The 24,173-nt window shown below is 38.9% G+C and overlaps 1 protein-coding gene across 1 annotated transcript in view; it reads left to right on the forward strand.

Moving 5' to 3' along the window:
- Positions 1 to 9,223: 9,223 nt before the first annotated feature.
- The window catches only part of SECISBP2L (SECIS binding protein 2 like), a 28,502-nt gene continuing 13,552 nt past the window's right edge, over positions 9,224 to 24,173 (forward strand). Inside the window, exons 1-9 of the mRNA XM_086471322.1 lie at positions 9,224 to 9,295; positions 17,517 to 17,695; positions 19,077 to 19,401; positions 19,909 to 20,044; positions 20,481 to 20,710; positions 20,798 to 20,822; positions 21,553 to 21,668; positions 23,507 to 23,638; positions 23,932 to 24,015. Of these exons, the coding sequence (XP_086327448.1) occupies positions 9,224 to 9,295; positions 17,517 to 17,695; positions 19,077 to 19,401; positions 19,909 to 20,044; positions 20,481 to 20,710; positions 20,798 to 20,822; positions 21,553 to 21,668; positions 23,507 to 23,638; positions 23,932 to 24,015 (1,299 nt within the window). The remainder of the gene's footprint in view (positions 9,296 to 17,516; positions 17,696 to 19,076; positions 19,402 to 19,908; positions 20,045 to 20,480; positions 20,711 to 20,797; positions 20,823 to 21,552; positions 21,669 to 23,506; positions 23,639 to 23,931; positions 24,016 to 24,173) is intronic.

Below are 24,173 nucleotides of genomic sequence, written 5' to 3' on the forward strand. Positions count from 1 at the left end.
TACAGGTTTGCCAAGCAGTACCCTGGGAATAGAAATGCAGACCCTGATTGTTATCTCTTTTTGCTTAACCTGTGGTCTTTTTGACCAAATTCAGTGTATCTAAAATGACATTGTGTGTGTAGAGTGGGGACCAAGTACAGGGACCTCAGTAATAATGGAATCTGTTCTATCTCAAATGTTTGATTGTGTTGTATTCCCTTCAGAGCTGCTATTCAAGTCCTGAAGTCCTACCACATAGTAGGCACATGCATTTCATGTCCTAAGATTTTGGGATCATCAGATCCATTTAAAATACAGAGGTGCAGTGTTGACCACAGCAACTTTTCATCCTGTACCACCTTGTCTGGAAAATGCTCTTGCACATCTCAGAAGTGTAGAAGAAATTTTGTAGTCACTTGTATAACTGCAAATGCTCCATTTTACAGCTGAGGGTATGCTGTAACAGTGCACAAAGCAGTGCCACACACAGTCATTTTTACAGTGGAAGGAAAAATAGGTTTGTATAGCAATTAACACCACCCCAAAAATAATGAAAAAGCCTAAAAAATTACACGTCTATCACATACGTGCAAGACAGTGTGATAAACTCAGTGTTCTAAGGCAGGATTTAGATTGATAACTGTATAAATAGGATAAAATAAACTTTAATTTGAAGGATAGTTCTGTCCCTTAGAAAATTATTTTGCTCTGCAGTCATCAAAACAAGTGATTTTTTTTTTTTTAAATTTTTTTTTTGGTCCTAGAGTTTACACAGTCAAAATGTGTTGCATGAGTAGCATGATGTTGACTCTTGGGTGAGCATTTCTCCTTCACTGACATATTTTTACCAACAGGTGTTTCTAATTTATCCACTTACTTAAAATAACAGTAAAATATTAATATAAATTGAACTTAGTTTTTAAGCAAAGTCAAAGTTTTTCCCTTCATAAAATCTGTAGATAACATTTACTAAAGCACATTGTTCGTATTTTGTTTCCTTACAGTCCTGTGATGTATAATGTAGTTTTTACTTTGAAAATTCCACTAAGATCTGGTGATGTGAAATTGAACTTAATAATACTGCACAGTAATTGGGACCCTTATCTACAGATCCAGAGACTTTAATTTGGATAGCCAATCTTGCAACGTTCTTCTTCCCATGGGGACAGAGGACTGCGACAGCTATTTCAAGGTTCTCCTTCCCATGGGGACAGTGAGAGCTATTTAGCATGTTTCCTTTCTCTGCCATTTTCTGCTACCCATGCTGTGGGAAGGAACAACTACTGTCTTCTAAAGGAGGGGGAAAAAAGAACGGCGTAAATTTAGTATTGGTTTAAAAACAAAATCTTCTTAACTTTGTGTGTTGTAACTGAGGTAAACTTTCCCATCCCAGCTGTGTCTGTTGGAGAGGCATATTTGGATTTTTCAAGAAGGAAATGGGAATACTGCAGTAAATCTTGTCCTATCCATCTAGTTCCCTTGTTTTATGTTTTTATGGTGAAGGACTAATTGTAGTAGGACTAGTCCAACTAGTGAAGGACTATGTGTTTTTTAGACCGAAAGTGTCAGTCTACCTCTAATAAATTGTTGTGTGTTTTGGCATACTTTAGTTCTTACTCATGCATACAGTGCCTTAGCATCTGTGCTCTAGGCACATAATGAAGATTTATATAATCCCTAAGGGATTGTACCCCTTTTCTGAGTTCTGATAATTCTTAACAGGGAAGATGCGAATTTTCTGCAGGGAAATGCAGAGGAGCTGTGTTGACATACCATTGCAGCAGAAATTGCTAATAGTTACAATAGCCCACTTAGTCCCTGGTAGATCTGGCTCTGGTGTCATTCCTGCCTCCTCAAGAAAAGTGAACAAGCAGTTGAAGGAAGAGGGTGATTTTTTTTTTTTTTTTTTTTTTTTCAAATAACATTATTGTGCTGCAGGTTGTTCAAGAAGCGCCAGGCAGCCTCACTGCATTCTTCAATCTCAGTTCCAGTCATTACATTTCTGCAATTGGCAATTGTCATTTATTGCCAGAGCCACACTTTTCACAACTTTTTGGATGTTTTTATACACTTTTTGTTGCTGTTGGTACAAGACAAATCGGCGCCTTAGCTAGTACCAGTAACACTGTTTGCAAAAGCACATTTTATGGCTGTTGAAATCTTACGTAAGATTGCAATAGTGATTCAGCTGTGTATATATAAACACCTCTTTTAAGTTGCTGGCATCTTATGCATTAAAACTGAACATCACACAGATGAAACCTGGGGGGATGTGCTATGTCTGCATGCCTTTTAGATTATTTTTTTATTATTACTTAGCAAACATACTTTGGAGGAATGCATCCTTTTCTCATCTCGAAGTCCTTCTCTAATGGCCTGGATCTGAAGCCATGACATAGTGAGGATTTAATTTTCCTTTCATTTTAAATAGGCTTAGAAATATGTTGAACAAAAAAGGAAACAGAAAAAAAGGCAAGGCAGCTGAAATGCACCTGGCAGAATAATATAATGAAGGTACTTGAATTGTAGTCTGTAAATAAACACTGTGATTTTTGTAACTACTACGAAGTTGTCAGCTGTAAAACTTTATGTCTGTATTTGAAGATTGTATTTTCACATTAACTTTTTTTTTTTGAGAGGAACTTGAGCAGGAACTGTATATGTATGGATGAAGAGTAAAATGACATCACTCTGGACAGTACCTACAGCAGTTATTTGAACTAAATTTCCATATATAGATGTTAATACTGACTTTAAAAATAAAAGTTTAGCTGTTGCTGTATTATTTTCAAAGTGCTAAAAATGGTTTAGAACCAGATTAGAGAACTAGGTAAAATACTACATTAAAGCTAGTCATAGTTAAGTGTTAATTTAAGATATTGACAGAAAGGATTATTGCCTCCATAAATGCTTCTAAATCTGTGGAAAGGTAGATTGCAAACTGCATCTGCGTTACAATAATTGCATATTTAGCACTAAATTTTAGATGTAGTAACTGTAAGCATTACAGGCAAAGTGAGGGCTAATCCCTTCCTGGCTGTACTACAAAGAATTGCAAGGCAGGCTCTGTCCTGGTTGGCTCTGCTGTCTCTTTGCAGTTGCTGTCAGTGGGAGTGCTGGGCTCACTCTGGCTGCTGCCAGGTAGTAATCTTCTGTTGCTGTCAGAATCGTGATTCTCGGATTTGCGGCCTAGCTCCCAGCTCGCCTTCCCACTTTGGTAGCAGCGCGTTCCCTGTTGCGTCTGCCCTTAGCTGCCTGTCCAGGATGCTGCGTGTGGTATCCTCAGATACAAATGTTTATTTGCCAGGATACAGTTTGCTTTCTGTAGTTGTCTTTTTCTCTAATGATGCTGAAGATGTTAGTCCCAGTCCAGTAAGACTGTCATTTTGGAGTCAGCTTTATTCCTGCTGCTTATTCCACTTGCTCACCGTGGCAGTGTCCAAACCGGCTAGTGCTGTTGCAGTCCACGTTCAGGCAGTGCTGCCGTGGAGCTCAGCCTCAGCCTGCTTAGACTTCGGGGGTGGAGGAGGGTGTTACTGAGCAACCCTTATTTTGTACTTCCATGCCAGTGCGATTGAGCTTATACATATGTTCAGCTTTCAATTAAGAAGCTGCCTTGATTTCAGTGAGATGTGATTAATCACATCCTTACATGTTTTGTAGATGATGATGTAAGTAGAGCCTGTGTAAGTAGAGAGCATAAGTAGCCACACATATGCTGTTAAGATTTGCTTGTAATCCTGTGATTTTAATGCTGAATACAGTCATTACCAAGTGCCTTTCCCTACTGCTGAGATACTTTGGTTTAGACTCGTTTTTTATTTTTATGTCGACCTAGATTTTCTTCATTTGGTCGGTGTCCTCCATTGTATTCAGGAAGGGTATCTCCACTATCCAGAAGATGTAGCAATAAACCCAACAACTTATTAGCAAAATAGTCTGCACCTGCTAGGCTCAGGCATCATTTTTGCTTCCGAACTATTCACTTATTTACTCCATGTGGAATAAAAAAGCAATAATTGTTTACGAACTGCCAGATTTGAGAACTGGACCCTTAGGACTGAATATTCAAAACCAGCTACTGCAAATACCAGTGTGTTTAAATTGAACAGGGTTTTTTAAATTTTTTTCATGGCTTCATTAAGGACTGTAACACTGTTGAGTTCTCTTACACAACACTCGATCAAGATGATGATGTAACCGGATGCCCTGGCATAGTTGTGATAGCTGTGGACAGAGGATCTAACATAACTGGATCCAAGTGCTTTGGTGTGTTTTTCTTTTTGGTGATAACACAGCATTAAATTTTATGGGAGACTTGAGTTCTTTTCACCCGAGTGGCCACTCAGGTCACCCAGTGTGGCTTTCTGTATTATGTATATTGTATAGCTTTATGTAGATCTGATGTCTATTTAATCACTGCCCAATTTAGATCTTAGAACTTCTTGTTACTGTTGTTTAAGTATGCATAACAGCACTTTCAAGTGTGACCTTTCTGTTGGTATGTATCTTGGGAACAAAAGAAGGATTTCAGAATGAACAGCCTTGCCATAATGAGTCATTATTTTTTAAAAATACAGCAACTATCTTAAGCAAATGTCATAATATATATTCCGTGGTCAGCACCAATTTGGACAAATTAAGCTGCATTCCACGCTAAAATGCTGTGTGCTAATACAAGACGACAATTGTTCTTGTTGTTTCAGTGGGATTTTTTTCAGTTTTCTGTCCAGTCAGGCAAGTTCTCCCATGTTACTTGGGAGGTGAAAAGTGACTAGGTTTTAAGTAAGTCCACCTAATTTTGCACAAATAAGCAAACCACATTCAACTATGGGAAATAAAATACATTTCACTCACTAGTGATTTGTTTAATTTATGGAGATTAAGTTTAGGTGGCTTATTTTGTTTCATAATTATTTATCTGTAGATCTACATCTCATATTTAATTTCATCAGTGATGAAATGGTGTTACACTGTATCAGCTGAAAGCTCTTGCCATAACCAGCTTAATCCCCAATTTTACTTTTGTTACTTTGTGTGTTGAAATAACGAATGTCATTGTGTAAAAGCCCCTGGGAACAGAACCTCATAACCTCAAATTAATCTGGGTTACTACCTTGAAATGGCTTCCTAGGGTTATGAACCATTGTGTTAGTTCTGCTGACCATTTAATCTCATCAATAAAAGTGCTGGGATACAGAAGTGCATATGAAGTGTACAACTACTGCAGCTTCTCCAGTTGAGGTTTCTGTATCAATTACGGTGCTGCAGCAGCTGCCCTGTTCTCTATTTGTAGTAAAACACTGTCCTCACTGAAGTTGATAGAAATCCTATAGTTATATTTAATTGGGATTACAACTTCACCCTCTCCCTTTCCTCTGTGATCCATGGGGCCTATGCTTTTGTTGGCTGCAACACCATGAAAACTGAAGTCACAGAACATACAAGTAATGTTGCAGACATCTAGGCAAAAGTTACACTTAGGTGGTGATCCTGCTGATGTGGATGGAATAGCACAGAAGGCAGCGAAGTTTGCCCAAGTTCTCTGGTTGTGTCATCTGTTTGCAAGATGAGATCTCACTGTGCAATGTAATAGCCATCTTCATACTACCATATGTTACATATGAAGTTTTAATGGTGAAGAGCAACTCTTAAGAAAATACGAAGGGATTATGTGGATTAATCCAAGAAATAAACTTTTTAAAAAGTAGAACAAATTGTTACATAGCATAATGAATGTAAATCTGGAAAGATTAAATAATTGTAAAATAAAGGTTAAATCTAGGAAGCTGTAGCAAGATAGCACTGTTGAGACATTTTTGGTAGTTTTCTCTCTGTCACATTCCCATGTAGGCTCACTTTTTCTCTTAACTCGTCCATTCCTCACAAGAACCTCTATCAAGCAGAAACCTGCTTCTTGTATTAATACATTTAATAAATGTATTTTACCTGGGAGTGCTCAAGAGTCTGCTCCAGAATATGCTTTGCATATTTCTTTTACAAAAGCACTTAGTCTACTTTTTATTTTTTCCCTTGCCATGATTTAGGAATGTTGAAAAACATCAGCCAAGTGGTAAATAAATCGTGCCTGAGGTCCATTAAACCCAAGGCAACAGTGAACGCGCTACCCTACTGGAGCGCCGGAACGTGACATGCTGAACAGGCGTATGGGAGCATCTGTTGTTGGGCAGCACCCGCTTGTAGGCCCCTCAGTCCCGGGGGTGAACATGTTCTCATGGACTTTGTTGGCATTACCATAATTAAACGCAAGTTAAAACCTGGGCAGCAAAACAAACCACTGCCACATGAGCTTTGCTGAAACCCGCGTCCTAAAAATCTCCCAACTGCAGCGGTACCGCCCCAGTCCCTGCGCGCCCGAGCCGGCGGGTGCCGGGGCTGCGCGGGGCGCACGAAGGGCCGGCGGCAGCGCCAGGCCCGGCCCGTGTCCCGCGTCACAGCCCGGCCCTGCGCTCGTGCGACATTTTTAGATTTCTGCCTCCAAATAAATCACAGGTTCTTTTTTTCCCTTCGATGTTCCAGATAATTTCAAGGACACCGCCGGCCCGAGACTCCCCCGACGCCGCCCCTGAGGAGCCCGGGCCCCGCAGGGCACCTGCCGCCCTCACACGCCGCAGGCAGAGGCGCCGCGTACGCGACGGCCTCGGGCGGAGGGAATAACGCGGCCCCGCTCCCTATTTATTTTTGAAGATTTCTTTAATGTTTAAATCACAGCCCCGCTTGTTTTCGGCTGCCCAGAACACGGCCCGGCGACCCAGCGGGAAGCGAACGCCCGCCACATCCTCCACCCGCCACCGCCCGGGCGAAGGCGATCCCGCGCGGCTTGGGCCCGCCCGGCTTCCGTCCCAGATGATCCCTCCCCGCCACCCTCGCCCCGCCGCCGTCCCCCCTCCCCTCCCCTCCCCGCCCCCGGCCGTGGCGTAGCCGGGCTCGGTTTCCGTGATAGCTACGAGCGGCGCCAGCGCCGCTCTGGGTGTGTGCGGGAGCCCGGCGGGGAAAGCGAGCGCCATGGAGGGGGCGGCTCGGACTCTCCGCCGTCTTTATTAGAGCCGCCGCCCAGCCCAGCTGGAGCCATGGACAAAGCCGACAAGGTGCGAGGGGCGGGCTCGGCGCTGAGGAGACCGTAAACAGCTGTGGCGGGAGGGTGGTGCGACGCCCTGGCGCCGCGGTGAGGGAGGGGGGCGAGCGAGCGAGCGGCCGGGTGGGGGGAGGAGCGGGAGGGGAGCGGCGGCGGCCTGGTGCTGTCAGACCCGGGTCTGTCTGGCCCGGTCCGGCCCGGCCTGGCCCGGCCCGTCAGGCAGCGGCCGAGCGGAGGGGCAGGGCGCGGCCCGCGGCCTGCCGAGGCCGGCGGTGGCTTGCGGGGGGCGGGACAGGACGGGGACTGGTGGTGAGGGGGGGGCTGCCGTTACCCTCTCGCCGAAGAAGGGCCCCCGGGAGGCTTCGGACGGGGTGTTTTCGAGGCTGGAAGCGGGAGCTGGGTGTGCGTTTGCCTGGTTGGTAGCGCGGGCGACGTCCCCTCTGCTGGGGCGGGAGGCGTCGGGCCGTGCCTGTCCCCAGCCCCGGCCGAGCCTGGGCTTGCGCTCGCTGGGTGAGCTGGAAAGCCGTGAGCAGCTCCCATTGGCATTCGCAAAGGGATGCAAGGCTGTGTTTTGGCCTTCTTCCTCCTGTTCCTTCAGGCTTTGTTTCAAGCTTAGGGAATAATTGCAGTGGGTGACATTTAGTTTAAACCTACCTGGTCACTAGAAGAGACTTTTACAGGCTTTTTGAGAACTTTGCAACGTGAGAGACATGTCGCTTTTGTTGAAATACTGTAAAAATGTCAGGTTTGGGTTGAAGCTTTCAGTGTTAGGACACAGCTGGTCATCTCAGCTGGTTAACTGAGTGGGAAAGAGTTTGGTATGGCTCACTAATTCTACAAGTGCTATTTTTTTTTCTTCAGTGTTTAGCTTGGCTTTGTCAAGGTAATCAGTTTGCATTATTCTTAAGACCCTTCAAACTGTAGGTATGAAGAAGCTTAACCTGAGACTTAAAAGTTCATATGATTTGTTACATATATGCAGTAAAATGTTTTGTTGTCAGGAGGTGGTTCTAAAAGGTATATCTGAAATGAATGCTGCTGTCCATAGCAACCTGATCTTTCTTTTAGGCTTCTGTTTCAGCAGAATGTGTTGCAAATTCATGAATTACTGCTGCTTTTTTTTTTGGTAGTTTTTAGCTTTGGCGTCTCCAGGGGTTCTAATAGTGGGGTTAATCAATAAAATGACACAAGCTTCTGTAGAAACTACATTCTGAGTAATAATGCATTCTATAAAGATGAATTGCTTTTCATTTCGTACAGATGTCAAAGGAAGTTAGTGAACAGTGTATCTTACTACAGTATGGCTCCCGCTGTGTCTTTCTTACTAGGCTTTCTGGTGTGATAATGATTCTAGATTAACTTTTTTTTTTATGCTTCCTTATTTGCCTTCATATAGAAAAACTGATATTATTCTGTAAAATTTACATGAGTGTAATCTGTTGTACTTTTTGCTTTAAAATCTTGTGTTTTCGTTTGGGTTCCCTCCCCCCTTTGGTTCATCTGTAATTGGTAGTGCAGTACACTTGTGAAACATCCTTGTTGCTTGAGCTCTTGTTACCAAAGGTTCACACACAAACCATTCTCTTTTTATTTGTTGGAAATAGCTCATGAAAAATGAGAATCATTGTGTTTTTCTTAGTGTAAGGTGTTACTCTGTGTGATTATCTTAACTAAGTATAATATTTCAACCTGGAGGTGCAGTTAAGCTCTTTGAAGCAAGAACCATCTTCTTGTTTATTCTCTTTGCAGCATATCTAGTCCTGTTGGTTCCTTAACCACTAGTAAGGCTTCTAGGCAGACAGGTAATTAATACCTGATGAGTTTCTAAAATGATTCAACTATCTTGTTGCTTTTGTCTTCTCATTATACAGTAGCATCTTGATTAGGAGCTCCTTAAATGCTTTGGGTTTGAATCTTTTGTGCTGTAAGAATTGAATGTAATCTCCTTTACCAGTGTAAGTATTTGGTGAGGTTGCATCAGGTTTGGGTGGTGTTCCATCTTTTCTTTGGTTTGGGTTCCCTTCTGCACCTGTATTGCATGATGTCTGGCAAATGAATGTTAAAGCATGCAGATGTGTGTTAACAATACTTAACCTCTTCTTCCCTTTCCCCCAGAATACTCTCTCAGCTACGGTATGGTAACCGAACATGCTAATAGGAATAACTACTGTGGAATTAGAATATGAGAGAATAGGAATTTTGTGCCATGTTTTAAGTATGGTATTTCAAGAGTAGAGGGAGATCACAAATGCTTTTGATGGGGAGTGTATTTGAACAGAGTTTTGTGGTGTTGACTCAGTAAATCGGTATGAGATGTCATGCACCAAGAACATTTGGACACCTAAATGACAAACATGTCACTTGTAGATTGCTCTTCAGGTTTCTGTTACTTAAATTCTGGTGTGACTTTGCTTGTTATAATATGCTCAGTGATATTTTGGAAGCTGACATAGAAGAAAACATAATGGAGCTGTTTTAAAAATAATTGTTCTATGATAGGACGTGTTTTGATTTTTGTAGTGGGTGTGGAAGTTTACTTCTGTCTGTGCCAGAACTGAAACTGTTCCCATCAAAAAGTGTAGGGGTTTCAGCAGTTAAGTATAGTTATTTTCCTACAAGAGGTAAAACTCAGCATGTGACCTCTGGCGCTCTTTCTATGGAAGTGGATTGTGGTAGAACACTAAAGAGAAACAACTTCTCTCAAAGGTACTGCTGCGCTTTGGTTCTTCCAAGTGTTGTACATTTGTCTTGCCTTGTGATTAAGACATTTGGTTCCATTAGTGCAGTTGAGAAATCGGGTGAAGTTGCAAAATCAATGACCTGCATTTTGTATTAGTATTGCTTAAAGGCAGCCTGTTCTGCTCGCCTCTACTATTCTTGACTGTTCAACAGTTGGCTTGATAATAGGCTTGCCATAGGAGCAGATCTAGATCAAGGTTTTGTGCTCTTTATCCAATCCAATTTCCTTCGGTGTTTCTTACACCTGACAGAATTTTCAGCTGAGGCAAGGTGAGTTTTCCTGTGCTGTACGTTTTGCATGTTACTTTCTCTTGAATCTTGAAAGTGCAGAAGAATTTGGGTTTTGTAAGAGTTTTGTATTATGTTACTGCAGAATATGTTCTTCAGTGAATTTAGATGTTATGTAAATGATATGTGAGCATCTTAACTTCTTGGTCACAAATTTATTTATCATTGATGTGTTTGTGGAGATGAGGAAGATGATTTATGTGAATGGTTTGTATTAATACTTTTAGTACATAGACTATAAAGCACTCAAATGTTACCACGTCACACTGATAGTGTGAGTTTAGAAGTTTGTATGTACTGGTAAATGCTGTAACTAGGTAAGTGAAGAGGATCCTGTTGGCAGCTGTTTTCCTCTTTGGACAAGCTTTGTAAAATGTAAATATAAAACTTTTTTCCCCTTTTTTTTCCTAGAATATTCTGATTTTGAGTTTAGACATGCAAACTTGTCATGTTATGCCACTTGCTCATGCTCTACATATATGTAAGAACTTTGATACTTAGCTTTGTTATATTCTGAGCACGGTACCTCCTTCTGTGAAAGGGAAGAGAATTATGCATCGTTCCCTTATTATGAGCTAAGGGAAAAAGGGAAGACTAACTTCATAGTGTATTTGCCTTAAGTGTTGCATTGAAATTACTATGTTTAGTCTAAATAGGAAGGATTAAATTTTGTGCTTTGTTAAATGACCTGCTGCTGGTGTTTCCAGTTGGACTGCATATTTACCATTCCTGAAGTATCTGCCACTTATTGTTTCTATAATTAGTTGCTTCTGGCTTCCATATTTGTGAAGTTTCTCTTAAAATAGATGAAATGTGATCTGGCTTACTACTGAAATGAATTTTAAATTATGAAATCCAAAATTCAGAAGCAGGATTGTTTATCTAAAGAAGAAAAGTTACTTGACCCATGTTTTTATCTTAGATTTGTGATGAGACTTCTTGTTTCCAGACTTTGTGACAGTAAAACAGCTGATTTTTTTATAGCCCTCTGAAATGTGGCATCTGTGTCTATTTTCTCACCCTGTAAATGGTAAGATTGATATCCAAGTGTTCTCTAAGACAGCAAGCTGACAGAAATCCTATTTAATGGAAAATGCTGAATGACGTTAAGCTACAATGAACAAAAACTTTTCTAAGATTAAACATACAGTGCTATAACTATAGGACAAAGTTTACCATTCTGTTCCTGCTTGTGTCATCTTCTGTCTTTGCAGCTGTTGATGACTACAGTAGCTTTTATATAGGAAACAAAGGATCGCTTCAGTATATATGCTGTCTTGAAAGAGTTGTAATTGTTGGACTGAAATATGTAATGAGCTACTGAAAAACGTGTTGTAAATTGAAACTAGGGATATCTACAAAAAAGACTTCTGTATAAATCTTGGTTTCTTTTGAAGGGATGTGCTTCCATTAATAGGCAACTGATTGAAAATCTGATGTTTCAGCATGACTTAAGCAAACTCAATTCTAAAAATAAATTTATCAAAGGTCAATTTGAATAAAGCTTTGTTTAGCTTTGTGATGTGGAAGGTTGAATAAACACGAACAAGTTGTACTCCAAAAGAACATTTTCGCCTTGCAAGCTTGCCTTTAAATTGCCTGATCAAAACCATACATTACCTTATATGAAGTATTAAGGGTCTGACCCTACATTTACTGGTGTCAGTGGCAAAGTGCTAAATTTTTAGTGGTTACAGGTAGAATAAATCTCAGTACTGTGAGAGCAATTAGAGCATAAATTACTATCACAAGTGCCCTTTTTTAAGGATTAGGAAAAGTGTAGGAACCTTCCCCTAAATTCTTTAATGTTTGACGAATCTCTCTTCTAATTCTTTTTGTTTGCTTGTGGTCACAAACCAGTGGCATGATTGGTCCTGTTAGCTCTGTTCATCTGCACTTGTCACTCCATTTGCACGCTGTGGGTGAAGTCCTTGAGGAATTGCATTCATACATATTTGCATGCACTTTGATTTATACACTTAGTGTTGCTTCTGAAACAAAATGCTATTTAAAGAAGGATCTCATCTCTTATTCTGGAGTTTACTTCAGTTGTTATTGGTTGCATTTTCCACTGAGTCTCAAGCATGTCAATGTGATATTTAAAAAAAAACAAAACCAACAGCAACAGACTGTTTTATTTGTTGTTATTATTTCTGTATCTGGCCAAAGAAGCATAGAGACAACCTGTTGAAAGAAAGTCTCAGTTGGAGATAACTCTTTGCTTGTCCCGTGCAATGAGAAATTAGCAGCACCTTCACTTGCTACTAAATAGATTATTCTTTTCTTTTGCCTTTTGTTTTACTTTCTATTCTTAGCTATTAAGGGAATATGATTTCTGTTGTTCTGACAACATATTAAGAGCCAGGAGACCTGAAATGTCATTTATTAAAAAGAGGAGTTAGTGTCCTCTCGATCTTGACCAGCCCTTCCTCCTAGCAGAGAAAACCATAGTCCTTAAAAGTCTGCTTAGATAACTTGCAAGTTACTTAACATTGCTATCTTGTTTCTCTTGCATGTCGAATGAATCCACTAGCCATCTGTGAAATGTCTGAATAATCTCATTGGAGAGTTAACTCTGTTTGTATTTTGGTTTGGTTAGCAGTCTGACCTGACAGTACATTTGATTCCCCTTTTTGCTTTAAGTTTAATGAAGTTTACTGCCCTCATCTGAAGATGCATCTTATGTAAAAAGGAACTTTTAAGTATTTTGGAGGGACTAGTAAAATACTATAATGAATCAATGTGTTCAAGTTAATTTTGTTTAGTTGGTAATACACTTGAGCTGTCTTTCTGGTTTCTACCCTGAAGTGGAAGTGGGGCCTTGTTGTCTAATAAAATTTGTCAGTTGTGCTGAGGATGGCTTGTGCTATTCTTGCAGAATGACTTTGAAACACCTGTATTAAGGCTTTTAAGTTTTCAGTTGCTCTTCTGGTAAGTTTGTGTGTGTATATATATATAGCCTACAGAACAAAATGCAAAATTTAGAAACAGGTTTACCCTAAATTCTTCTTTTTGCTGAAACAAGTTTCTTGGAAGCATTAAAAAAAAAAAAAAAACAAAACAGAATGCCACAAAACAGACAAACCTGTAGGTACAGATTAAATTGCACAAGAAAACAGTATTTAAGGTATAATGCATGTAAAAAATTCTGATATGCAGTTTTGATTCCTTTAAGTAACAAACACTATCCAAGTTCTGTAGGTAGAAAAAGAAAGTAACTTTCAAATACACCCATATGTATTTATGATTATATGATATGCTGTATCTTTATTTTACCACTATAGGTAAGCTAAATGTTATGAGCTAAACTGATTAATAACAGAAACCTGTTATTAAGTGTATTGGCTAATTGCTCTGTCATAGCAATAGTTAATCACTACCTGTATAAGAGACTGGGCAACAGGAAAGGAAACATTAAAATTGTCCTTCTAGTTTGGGCATCTCTGAGTTGTTTGAACCTAGCAAAATCAAGCAGAATAATTCAAATGAAATGTTCCAAAACTTGTCATATTATGTGTGTGTTGGGTTTGGGGTTTTTTAAATAAATTTAAAAAAAACCCCATAACCCAAAAGATGTATAATCCTATTTTTACTGGAAAGATTTAAAAAAAACCCCAAATTTTATCCAAGATACTTAGATAGAAAAGTAAGGTAGGGATTATATTTGCAAATTAACAAGAAAGACTTTGCTGTGGCAGCCTTGCTGATGGGAGTCATTCGGCTCCCGCTTTGATCAATTAGGTTTGTTTTCTTTCTCCTACTTGATGTGGAATACTGTTCTCTCATAATGCTAATAATGAATGAGGATATAATACAGTATCAGAGCAGTCATTGCAATGAGACCATTCTGCAAGTGACTCACTATTAAGGAGTGATTTTTGTATTTCCACATTAATCTCCTGAAACAATATAGGGGAAGACAGCCAGACAGGGAAGACCTTTAAAATAGGGCATCTTGTCCCAACCTGGATCACAAATAAAATGTTTTGACTATTTTCCAAGCCAGTACTAGAGTAGTTTATAGTTAGTATCTTGGCTGAAGTTCACTTGACATGTTGCTGGGAGATAGTGACCAGCAGGTTAGGAATAGTTGTTTGAAAGTTTTCAGTGCTTCTCATTAAGCGTACTGTGTTTGTGAAGCACTCATCCTGTTTTACTGTTGAATTTTCTATGGATGAGATGGCCTTGGTGTGTTCCTTTAATGTTTATGCCATCTAATTTTATAGGCCAGCCCACAACAAAATCTATTTTAAGCAAATATTTTTTCCTGGCAATCTTGAAACAACATGAAAAAACATTCTTGGTTTTCAGGGAGGGATTTCAGTGTCTATTTCTGTTATTTATTATGTGCTCACTGTACATAAGCACTTGAGAATATTTTTTTTAATGAAAAGTGTTTATCCTCGTGGAGCTGTGTGGTGAGGAGAATGCTGTGGCGTTTTATAGAGCGTAGGTGAGTCCCCCGGCAGCTGAAGATGTGCCTGAGGTCAGGGAGGAAGCTCTGGGCAGAGCAGGGTGTTCAACAGGTGTTGCACAAGTTGGTGCTGCTGCTGGAACTGCACCACAGCTTTTCCTCTGAAAGTAACTTGGAGTTGAAAAAGAGTTAACGTAGAAGGAGGGAATGTTCACCTACTACCTAATGATAAAGAAATGCGTTAAATGTTAAGGTAATTGTTCAACTGTTGTGTAGCAGGTAATGATCCCTCTGTGTTGGTGCTTATAGCCGTAAACATTTTCAGAAGTCATTAATAACCACTTTTTGTGACAAAGGTAGTGTGTCTTGTCACTTGCCAAGACATACTTTTTTCCCCCTGCCACTCTAGTTCCACCTTTATCCTTTTTTTTTTTTTACTTAGATGTTTTGGTTTCTCTTTTGCTGCTAAAACTTCAGATCCCTTATGCTACAATTTTATCTGTAAATGACTGATGTTCTTACTAAATAAGCATATCAAAGCAGAGACTCATTTCGTTGGAAGGGAAGTTTCTGCTTTCCCAGCACACTGACAAGTCCAAAGACAGAGAAGCTTCTCAAGAAATGTTTTTTAAAAAATAATGAACTCTATACTTCATGATTTTTGGTGGGGGTTCCCCAGTTTTGTATTTTTTTAAATTCTCTGTTCAATTATAAACAAGCTTTGGCCTCAGTCCCTGTGGGTTGCAGAATGTTCTACCATCAAAGCTGTTAAGGATGTAACTTTGATCTCAAGTTAATACTTGCAGCCGACCGACTCATGTCTTAAACAATGTTTCGTGTAGAAAGCTTCCTCCTGTGTTTATAAAGATCACTTCTAGTGAGATGCACTGTATTTGGAAAAAGTGAGTGATGTTTAAATAGAAATTATTTGGTGAACTGATGCTTACAGGAAATGGCTAATGATGAAATTTTGCAGCTAATACTGCATAAAATCTCATGAAAGTATGAATTGGCAAATTTGATAATGGAAGTATAAAAATAGAGGCAGACACTGTATATAATGACACTTTTTGTAGGAAGGGTTTGATTGCACTTGTACAAGTAGTTCAAATAGCTAGTATAGAATTACTGTCTTTGCAATTAACTGTGAGTGTCATGTTTGGAGTTTAAAAGATGCATTGAGCAAAATTTTAGGTTTAATTTTTGAAGTTGGCAGGGAATTCTAATATTACAATTGGAAGTAATATGTATTGAATACTTCTGTATTATAAAAAAATATAATGCATCAGTTACCATTGGTAGTTATGATGATTTAATAGTGAATATAATACTTATATGAAAGTTGCAGAGCTTTTACAGTCTCAACTATGTGGGTTTTTTCCTCTTCTCTTTCTAAGAGTACGTGACAGCAAAGTACTTAAATACCAGTTGGTTTTCAGTTCATTTGGTGAATTATAGTGTAACTCATGGTCTTAGTAATTTACTTGATGATGGTTCTACCTTTTCTTATATGTAAGTGTGTCAGACTAACTAAACAAAAGATCCAGTACTCTGAGTGGGTCTTGACCTTGCTTTTTCTAGTTCAGTCTGATACATTGAAGTACCTACTCAACAAGTAAAAGCAGCTTTTCCTACTGACTGGGACAACTGTATTTTCAAAACACTTTTGGACTTGCCCCTCCCACCTCCTCCATCCCCATGCCACTAAACAAGTATGGGATCTTTTTTTTAAAAAAAAAAAACCAAAACAAATTTCGAGTACTTTATTCATAAAGTTCATAGATTCTGATATTGGACAGTAAGGCTGTCTCTGAATGGATTGTGGGTTTCACACAGAGCAGGGACATGGACTGAGAAGTGTGTTGTAGACGAACTACTTGTCATGATATTTTCAGAGCTCTCATTGTTTTAACTGTTTCTGCTCATGTAGGTGTTCTACAGGTAGTGGCAAGGATATAAGACTGTTCTCAGCACGTCAAACTTTCAGGCTTTCCTTTATGTAAAATAAGAGCATGCACTCCTACAGGTTATGTGTTGTCTTTGGAATTCTTTCTTAGACCAATGGGAGGAAAAGTTTCTGGAGTTCTTGCTTGCTTTAGAGAGAATCTTCTTAGAAATTTGTATTCTGTGGGATACTAATGTGAAACAAGTATAATTAAGCTGAATTTTTTTGTACAAAAAAATGCTTTTTGGCTGAATGTAACATAGTGGAATATAGAATTTAAGGGTATTTTGGATTTGCGGTTGTCCTCTTGAATAGAGCATTTTTCATTGTTTAAGTATAAGATCCAGCTAGTCTGTACAAGACCAAAAGAAAACACCTTAAAGTGTTGAGGATACCTTCAGGATCAGAGGAGACGCTTCTCTTTGAAAGCACAGCTTAAAACTTAATTCTAAGCAGTCTTTAATGCCTTCTTCATGTAAAAATTTAATCATATTCTTAAAACTTTAAAATATGTTAAAATTGTGCAGATGGAATGTGTGTGTGGGTTCTTCTGTGATACACCAGCTATTTTAGCAGTAAGCCTATGGTTTACTGCAGAAAAATCTTTTTTTATAGTTGTCTAGGAACATGGTCAATTTTGTAGAGCAGGCCAGGCATTACTATATCTTCCGTATGTTCGTTTCACTTATGAAAGCCTACACAACTGTGTTCCACCTACAGTGTGAATTTGATTTCTTTTTGTGCTCAGACTAGTATATCCTCTGCAAGATCTGAACTTCAGTCCCTTTTAATTAGTGTTTGTATTGCACTTTAGCATTTGTACTAACCTACATTTTCAAATGTTGGTGACCTGTATTACACCCGGTGTTGACTGGAAGGATGTAACACAGGCCTTTGCCAACTGTTTTCCCCTCTTCCAGTTAACTGCAGAAATCCTGTAGTCTTGTCATCCATTTGCCTACTATTTGTGGTAATTACCATATGACCTTATGAATCTAAATTTTCCCAAACAATTTGTGATTGTATTTAATGTTGTTTCTTTTCTCTTTCTGAAGAATGTCAAGCTGTCAGCTGAAGTAGAACCATTTATTCCTCAGAAGAAGGGTCCAGAAACACTAATGATCCCAATGGCGCTTCCTAATGACAGCGGAGGAATTAATGGCATGGAACCAACTCCTATCCCTAGCTACCTGATCACCTGCTATCCGTTTGTACAGGAAAACCAATCCAATAGGTACTAAGTGGTTGTGGTCTTTGTGGAAGATGATCTATTTAAGTGAGGTTTAAACTTTTGGTAGACTTGAGGAGTCAGTGAGTGTTGGCTGTATGTTTGTGTTGTTCACCATGTTTAATCTTCTGACCCTTCATGGGTGAGGATGAAGTTTCTTTGTCTTTTTTTACTTATTTCTGTCCCTCTACTTTATTCGTAGTCTTTGCTGCTTTTCTTTCCCTGGCCACAAGGGCCTGGTACCAGTCCCTCACAAAGTCACGTGCTGTGCCCTTGCATCTTCCAGGGCAGTCAGGAGGTCTGGCTGAATCTCTGATGCTGAAGCAAGGCTCCAGGTGTCCAGCTGGGATCCTGCCATGACAAAACAGTGTACAGTGGATGCTTGTATTGAGTGTAGCTGTAGCCAGTTTTCTTTGCATAACTAGTTATAGTACATTGAGTTTAGGAACTCTTTATTCTAGCCCAAATGTGGTGTTCATTGAATGCACAACTTCAACGTTGATTTTTATATTGAAGGCATAAATAATTATCACTGTTTGGTTTTGGAAAATGTACCTAATGTTAGGACAGCACTTGAGTGCTACTGTACTTGAATAGGTAAGAGGAAAAATAATCCTTTAGCAACTGCCTGCTGCAGATCTGTAAAATTTTCCTGAATCTTTACTTCTCCTGTTCTATTTCTCTAGTATTTGGGCCTCTGCATTTTCTGTGTAGATGGTATCCTGGTCTCTTGGAGTTTGAAGAGAATTGGGTTCGTAGTTTCCAGGGGGGTGGTCTTGTAGTGTGCTGTATCACAAATAAACACAGGAAGAAGTCTTCACGCTTGATTTCAGTAGTAAGTTTGTAAATGCCTGTTTTCATGTGTGCTTCTTAAGGCCTGCATTTTCATAGGAATTTTGAACAAGGGTGAGTTGGCAACTTAATATACGCAAGTACTTGGCCCTGAATTAGCTCATGAATGTCTGTTCCACATGTGGTAGCTTACCTTGTGAAGCTTGGGTATCTACTTGGGTTATGTGTGTTTTCTGAAACAATGAAATTGTAATGGGTCCAAATACTTGTCAAAGGAAATGCCTACATTTTATTTCTGAGTTTAATATTAGAAACTTAATAAGTTTATACAAATGCGAGATCAACAAAGATACTTCTTTTGCACTTGAATGTAATGTGAGCTTGTGAATCATTTAATTGGCTTCTCTAAGAAGTTCTAACAAATTTAAGTTCACTTATTAAAAGCTACAAGCTCATGAAACAAATGAGTTGCGGTTATTTGGTTGGTTGGTTGTTATTTGTTTGTTTCTTTTTTTTTAAGGGGGTGGTAGAGGTCTGAATTTCCTTGAGAGGGAAGAACTTACTGAGTAGTTGTCTTTCCTTTTGATATTTACAGACAGTTTCCATTATACAACAATGACATCAGATGGCAGCAACCCAACCCAAATCCTGCAGGACCATACCTTGCTTATCCTATAATATCTGCACAACCACCTGTTTCTACAGAATATACGTATTATCAGCTGATGCCAGCACCATGTGCTCAGGTCATGGGTTTCTATCATCCTTTCCCTACCCCCTATTCTGCACCCTTTCAAACAGCAAATGCTGTAAATACAGTTACTACAGAATGCACTGAGCGTCCCAATCCATCAGGCCAGGTCTTTCCTTTATCCAGTCAGCGGAGCAGAAGCAGTAACAGGGGACCAGTCATACAAAAGGTAAGTCTGTGTTTAATAGATAAGTAGAACTTGTATAAAGAAAGTATTTTTTCAAGAGGAAGCATGCATCTCATTTGAGCAAGAACAGGTATGTTGTTAGTATCAGTGGAAGGAAAGGTGGGCAGTAAAGGTGTTAGTTGGAGAGTAGTAAAACTCTGTCTGCAGAGATACTTTATGGTAAAATACATGGCAGCTTTAAAGCCTGCAAGTATAACTTGGGAAACACCTTTCCACTGCCTCTCTGCTACTTTGGTCTAAGCTTAGGGTTACTTCATTAGAGAACAAAGGAAGTATACCCATACTTTTGTGACCTTTTTTATACTTCCACATCATAATGACCAGTTAATGCAAAGAGGTTAATAAATCAAATATTTTTAAGAATGTATTTGTTAATCTCTTGTCTTTAAACATGTGACTTCTGTAGAGAGCATTAGAGCTTTTAATTGCTTTGATTACAACTATGAAGTCAAATCATGTGACTTATGTGTGGCTAATCTTTTAAAACAGCAACAGCAGTTACAGATGCACATAAAAAATAAACGTCCTCCAGTGAAAAATGTCGCCACTCAAAAGGAGACTAGTTCATCAGGTCCTGAGAACAGATCAAAGATTGTTTTGTTGGTTGATGCATCACAGCAAACAGGTAATTTCTTTCTTGTGTTCTGGGTGTATGAAATAACTAGAACTACATGTCAGTCACCATTTTTCCTAAAAGAAGGTGGACCTGGTTTACATGTGGCTTTAAAGAGACATCTTTGCAGATCAAAAAGATAATGAAGAAAATGTGATGATGGTTGCAGAGACCTACTCAATTCGTCATATTATAATGTTGCAATGTAGTACTCGTGAAGACTTTGCCACTGTCAGACCCAGACTCCTCTTGAAGGAGTTGGTTATTATTAATAGTTGGAACTAGACACAATTTTGTTTAAATTCGATGCTAGTTTTAGTTTTGTTAAAGGGAATTGTTGTCATATGCAAAGACTTTGACTTTTTCAATTTGTTTTCATAATACATAGGTTTTTCATGTCTTTTAACAATTCCTGCACAAGTAATGATATTTTTATTGTTTCTTGCAGACTTTCCTTCAGATATTGCTAATAAGTCACTTTCTGAGAGTGCCTCCACGATGCTTTGGAAATCAAAAGGCAGGCGCAGAAGAACTTCTCACCCTGCTGCAGAGTCCTCTAGTGAACAGGGTGCCAGCGAAGCGGACATTGACAGTGACAGTGGCTACTGTAGTCCAAAGCATGGCAATAATCAGGCTGCAGCTATGCCTTCAAGAAATACAGATTCTTGTGCAATGAATGTATGTAAACATAACTGAATAACTTAATTATATTTGTACCCTACAGACTATGAAAAATTACTAAAAAATTTGTTATTTCCTTTTCAGGTTGTAGAACCATCAATAAATACAAGTAAGCATTGTCTTTAGCTGATGAGCTGTTTAAAGGTTGGCTGGGTCACTTTTTACATTTTGCTAGGAACCATCTCTCGATCCACTTCCAGCATAGTGTACTCTACTCTATACTTCAGATACTTCTGAAGATATGTCTTTACTGTGATTTCCACCAAGACCCCTGTTACTTGTTGAAGAAACAAGTGAATAAGTAGCTGTCACTAATGATTTATTCAGTTGCCTTTCTTTAAAGGATTAAAAAAGCCAGAGAATCCAAGGGAAGCATTTGGACGAAGCTGTGCTTCTGTTCTATCTTATAGACTGCGGTTCGTACCTGGGTAGTCATAGAGCCAAAGAGTTCTCATTCTCTGAGAAGTACTGATGCTTTTTTAGAAGCTTTAAAGAAGAACTGTAACATGAACAAAAATTTTGATTAGTCTGGCACTAGTGAGTAACACTAGTGGCTATTATGCCTGGACTGAAATTGGACGTGAACCTGAGATTTCCTTTGCCTCCTGATGATCAGTTGTTGGCAATTGGAATGTCTGTCATCTGACTCTTCCATAAAGGCAGTTCTGCTAATGTCTAGAAATACCTACAGAAGTAAATGTTGTCGGAGGAAAACTAGACTTTCTCAGAGAGCTTTATTTGTATCAAAATTGGGTTCTTGTCTCTAGTGGCATGTGTATCATTATTACACATTCTGTCATGCTAGTTCATATTTTTCATAGATGGCACTTCTCTTTCAGCTGGTGTAAGCTGGACTAATGTAAATTCCCAGGCAACTCAAAAAAAACCTTGGATTGAGAAAGCGCAATCACTTTCTAGAGGTGGAAGACAAGCTGAGCAAAGATCAGGTTCACAGGTATGTTAGTGGTTCTAAACTTAAGAGTTCTTTTTCTTGTAATATATGAAAATAAGGAATTTGAAATGGATTATAAAATTAACATACAAAGAACAGCTAATAAAAATATGGAATGAAAAGTGTAGAAACTCAACTAAAAGTCCAGTTGTGTGTTTCTTGAGATAGCGCATGCGCTCTCTCTAAAAAAAAAATCATGTAGTTGGCAGTCTTCTGCCTATAGCCTGTTCTTTACATGCGTCTACCTAGGAAGAACACTGCATATATAAAGTAACTTGTGAAGTGAAGACGGTGTGGGTGTAGAAAAGTTAGTTCAGGTTTTGACCCATTCACACTTTAGAAGGGAAAAAAAAAACATACCCCACCCCAAACTTTCTAAAGAAAGACTCTGATGTGATGCTGAACTAGAATTCTGTGTTCTCTCACTCCTGTTGTCTTCAAAACTTTCTCTTTTAAATTCATACTAGCATACCATATTTTTTAGCATTTTTATTATTAATGAATGAATTAAAATTGTTTTATGCTAAAACTTGAAGAACATGTTTCTGTGAAACTTCCTTCAAGTGGAATAGGATTTCTGTGAGGAGAATGAGGCCTTTTTAATCTTTGTAGACTAATTTTATTGGGGGAGGTGGTGTGCGGAGTGGGACAGAGAAGGCCAAAACATCTGCGTTTGCTTAAACATAGATTTTGCTTGAATTCAGTTATTGCAGACAAGAATAGCTGAGCTTGAAGTGGGAGCTTTGTCGTAGCTGTGCCTATATATGCGTATATATGTAAGCTAGCTTGCCCTGTTTATATTTTAGATGGAATTGTTAATTTGTCTTGACTCTTTCCATTTGGTATCTATGGGTTTATTATATAAAGAAGCTTGTTGATGCTCATATCTGGCAGTGTAGCAGTTCTGAATCTTTTTATAACCTGCAGTCAAATCAGAGGCTTTTAGAAGCCACTATTTGTGGTTTATGGCATTGGGAGAGTAAGAACAACCAGATTGCCTTTCATCCAGTCACAGTTTAGACTCTAAATCTGGCAGTTATTTTAGATATTTAAAGACAAAGCTGGCACAAAGTTTTAAATGAGGTTTCCCCAGCCAAATTCACTGTACCTCAAGGCAGAATTGTCCTAGAAACTATTTTCCTTTTGAAACTAAATTTGTACCAGGTCTGCAGGAAATTTTCCTGAGAAATACATTAGTATGAGATGCAGAATTTCAGATTCAGATTGTGCTTTGCTTTCAGCCAGTCAGTCTTGCACATGGATTTCCACCAACCTTTCACGTAATAAACAGAAGAATGTTTATGTCACTACACTGAGGTCTCTGGTCCTTAGAGAACTCTGTTCCTATGTGTGGTCATAAAACATGTTGAAAAGGCGATAATTGCATGCAGAATAATTATGTAGTGGGAGAAAGTTCTTTTGGTTGATCGTGTTTACAGATAGTTCCTCAGGATTCGTGTCCAAGTTATACAGTCATCAGCGATTCTTGCCATTTTCTTCATGTTTGGCCAAAAGTACCCTGTTTTTTTAAGCTAGATATTGAGATGAATGTATAGAGATACTGTGTTTGGCTTGGCGGGGGTAATCCGATGCTATCTATAGAATATGTTTCTGTGGGTTTAAAAAAAAAAACCCGACTAAAACAAAACAAACACCCCACCCCAAAACCAACCAACACCGCCCTCCCAACCAAAACACCAAAGCAGAGCTTATTAAATCAAATTTAATAAAAACTGTACTTTCTTATTGCTAATTAGAAGACACGAGACTGGCATTTTGCAACTTCTGTTTTTCAAGATGTGTATGCACGCATGTAAGGCAGTCACGTTTATCTTTTTCAGTCCGGTTTCAGATGCAGAGACCACAGCACATCTTCAGAAAGAAGGCAGAATTTGCAGAAACGACATGAAAAACCTTTAGCTACAAGCCAGTCAAGCAGAACAGAGCAGAGTCCTGAACCTCTGTATTTTGAGGTAGTGTTGTATGAAAACTGTTCTGTTTTTTTCCCCTCTCCTCCCTAGCTGTAATTGGATTTCTTTAGTATAAAACATTAATAAGGTGTTCCTTTTTGAAAAAGGTTATTCAGATACAGAAATGCTTTGTTAATTTTTCATCACTTCTGTTTGTGTCACTTTTTAAGCCCTTGTAGCTTATATGGGGCTTCAGGATTCAATTAATTTTTCTAGCTTCAGCTGATGCTTCAGTTGATGCTTTTAATGTGACTTTTGGCTCCATTTTCTTCATTCTTAATTTTTATGATGTTTAGGATGAAGATGAATTTCCAGAACTAAATAGTGACAATGGCAGCAGCAAAAGTAGTAACATCCAGCAAAAGATTGCACCCAAAGTAGTAAGTAATCACTTTGTTTTGCAAAGCATTTTTAAGTTAAGTTGTTTTGAGACTACTTGATCTGTGTGATTTTTTTTTTTTTTATGAGTCTCTGCTACAATACTTACGATGTGGTAATGGTGATGTTCTTGAGGTATTTGCATTACCAGTTTCAGATG

The sequence above is a fragment of the Leptosomus discolor genome, chromosome 11 (assembly GCF_034619465.1).
Source record: "Leptosomus discolor isolate bLepDis1 chromosome 11, bLepDis1.hap2, whole genome shotgun sequence".
Lineage (NCBI taxonomy): Eukaryota > Metazoa > Chordata > Aves > Leptosomiformes > Leptosomidae > Leptosomus > Leptosomus discolor.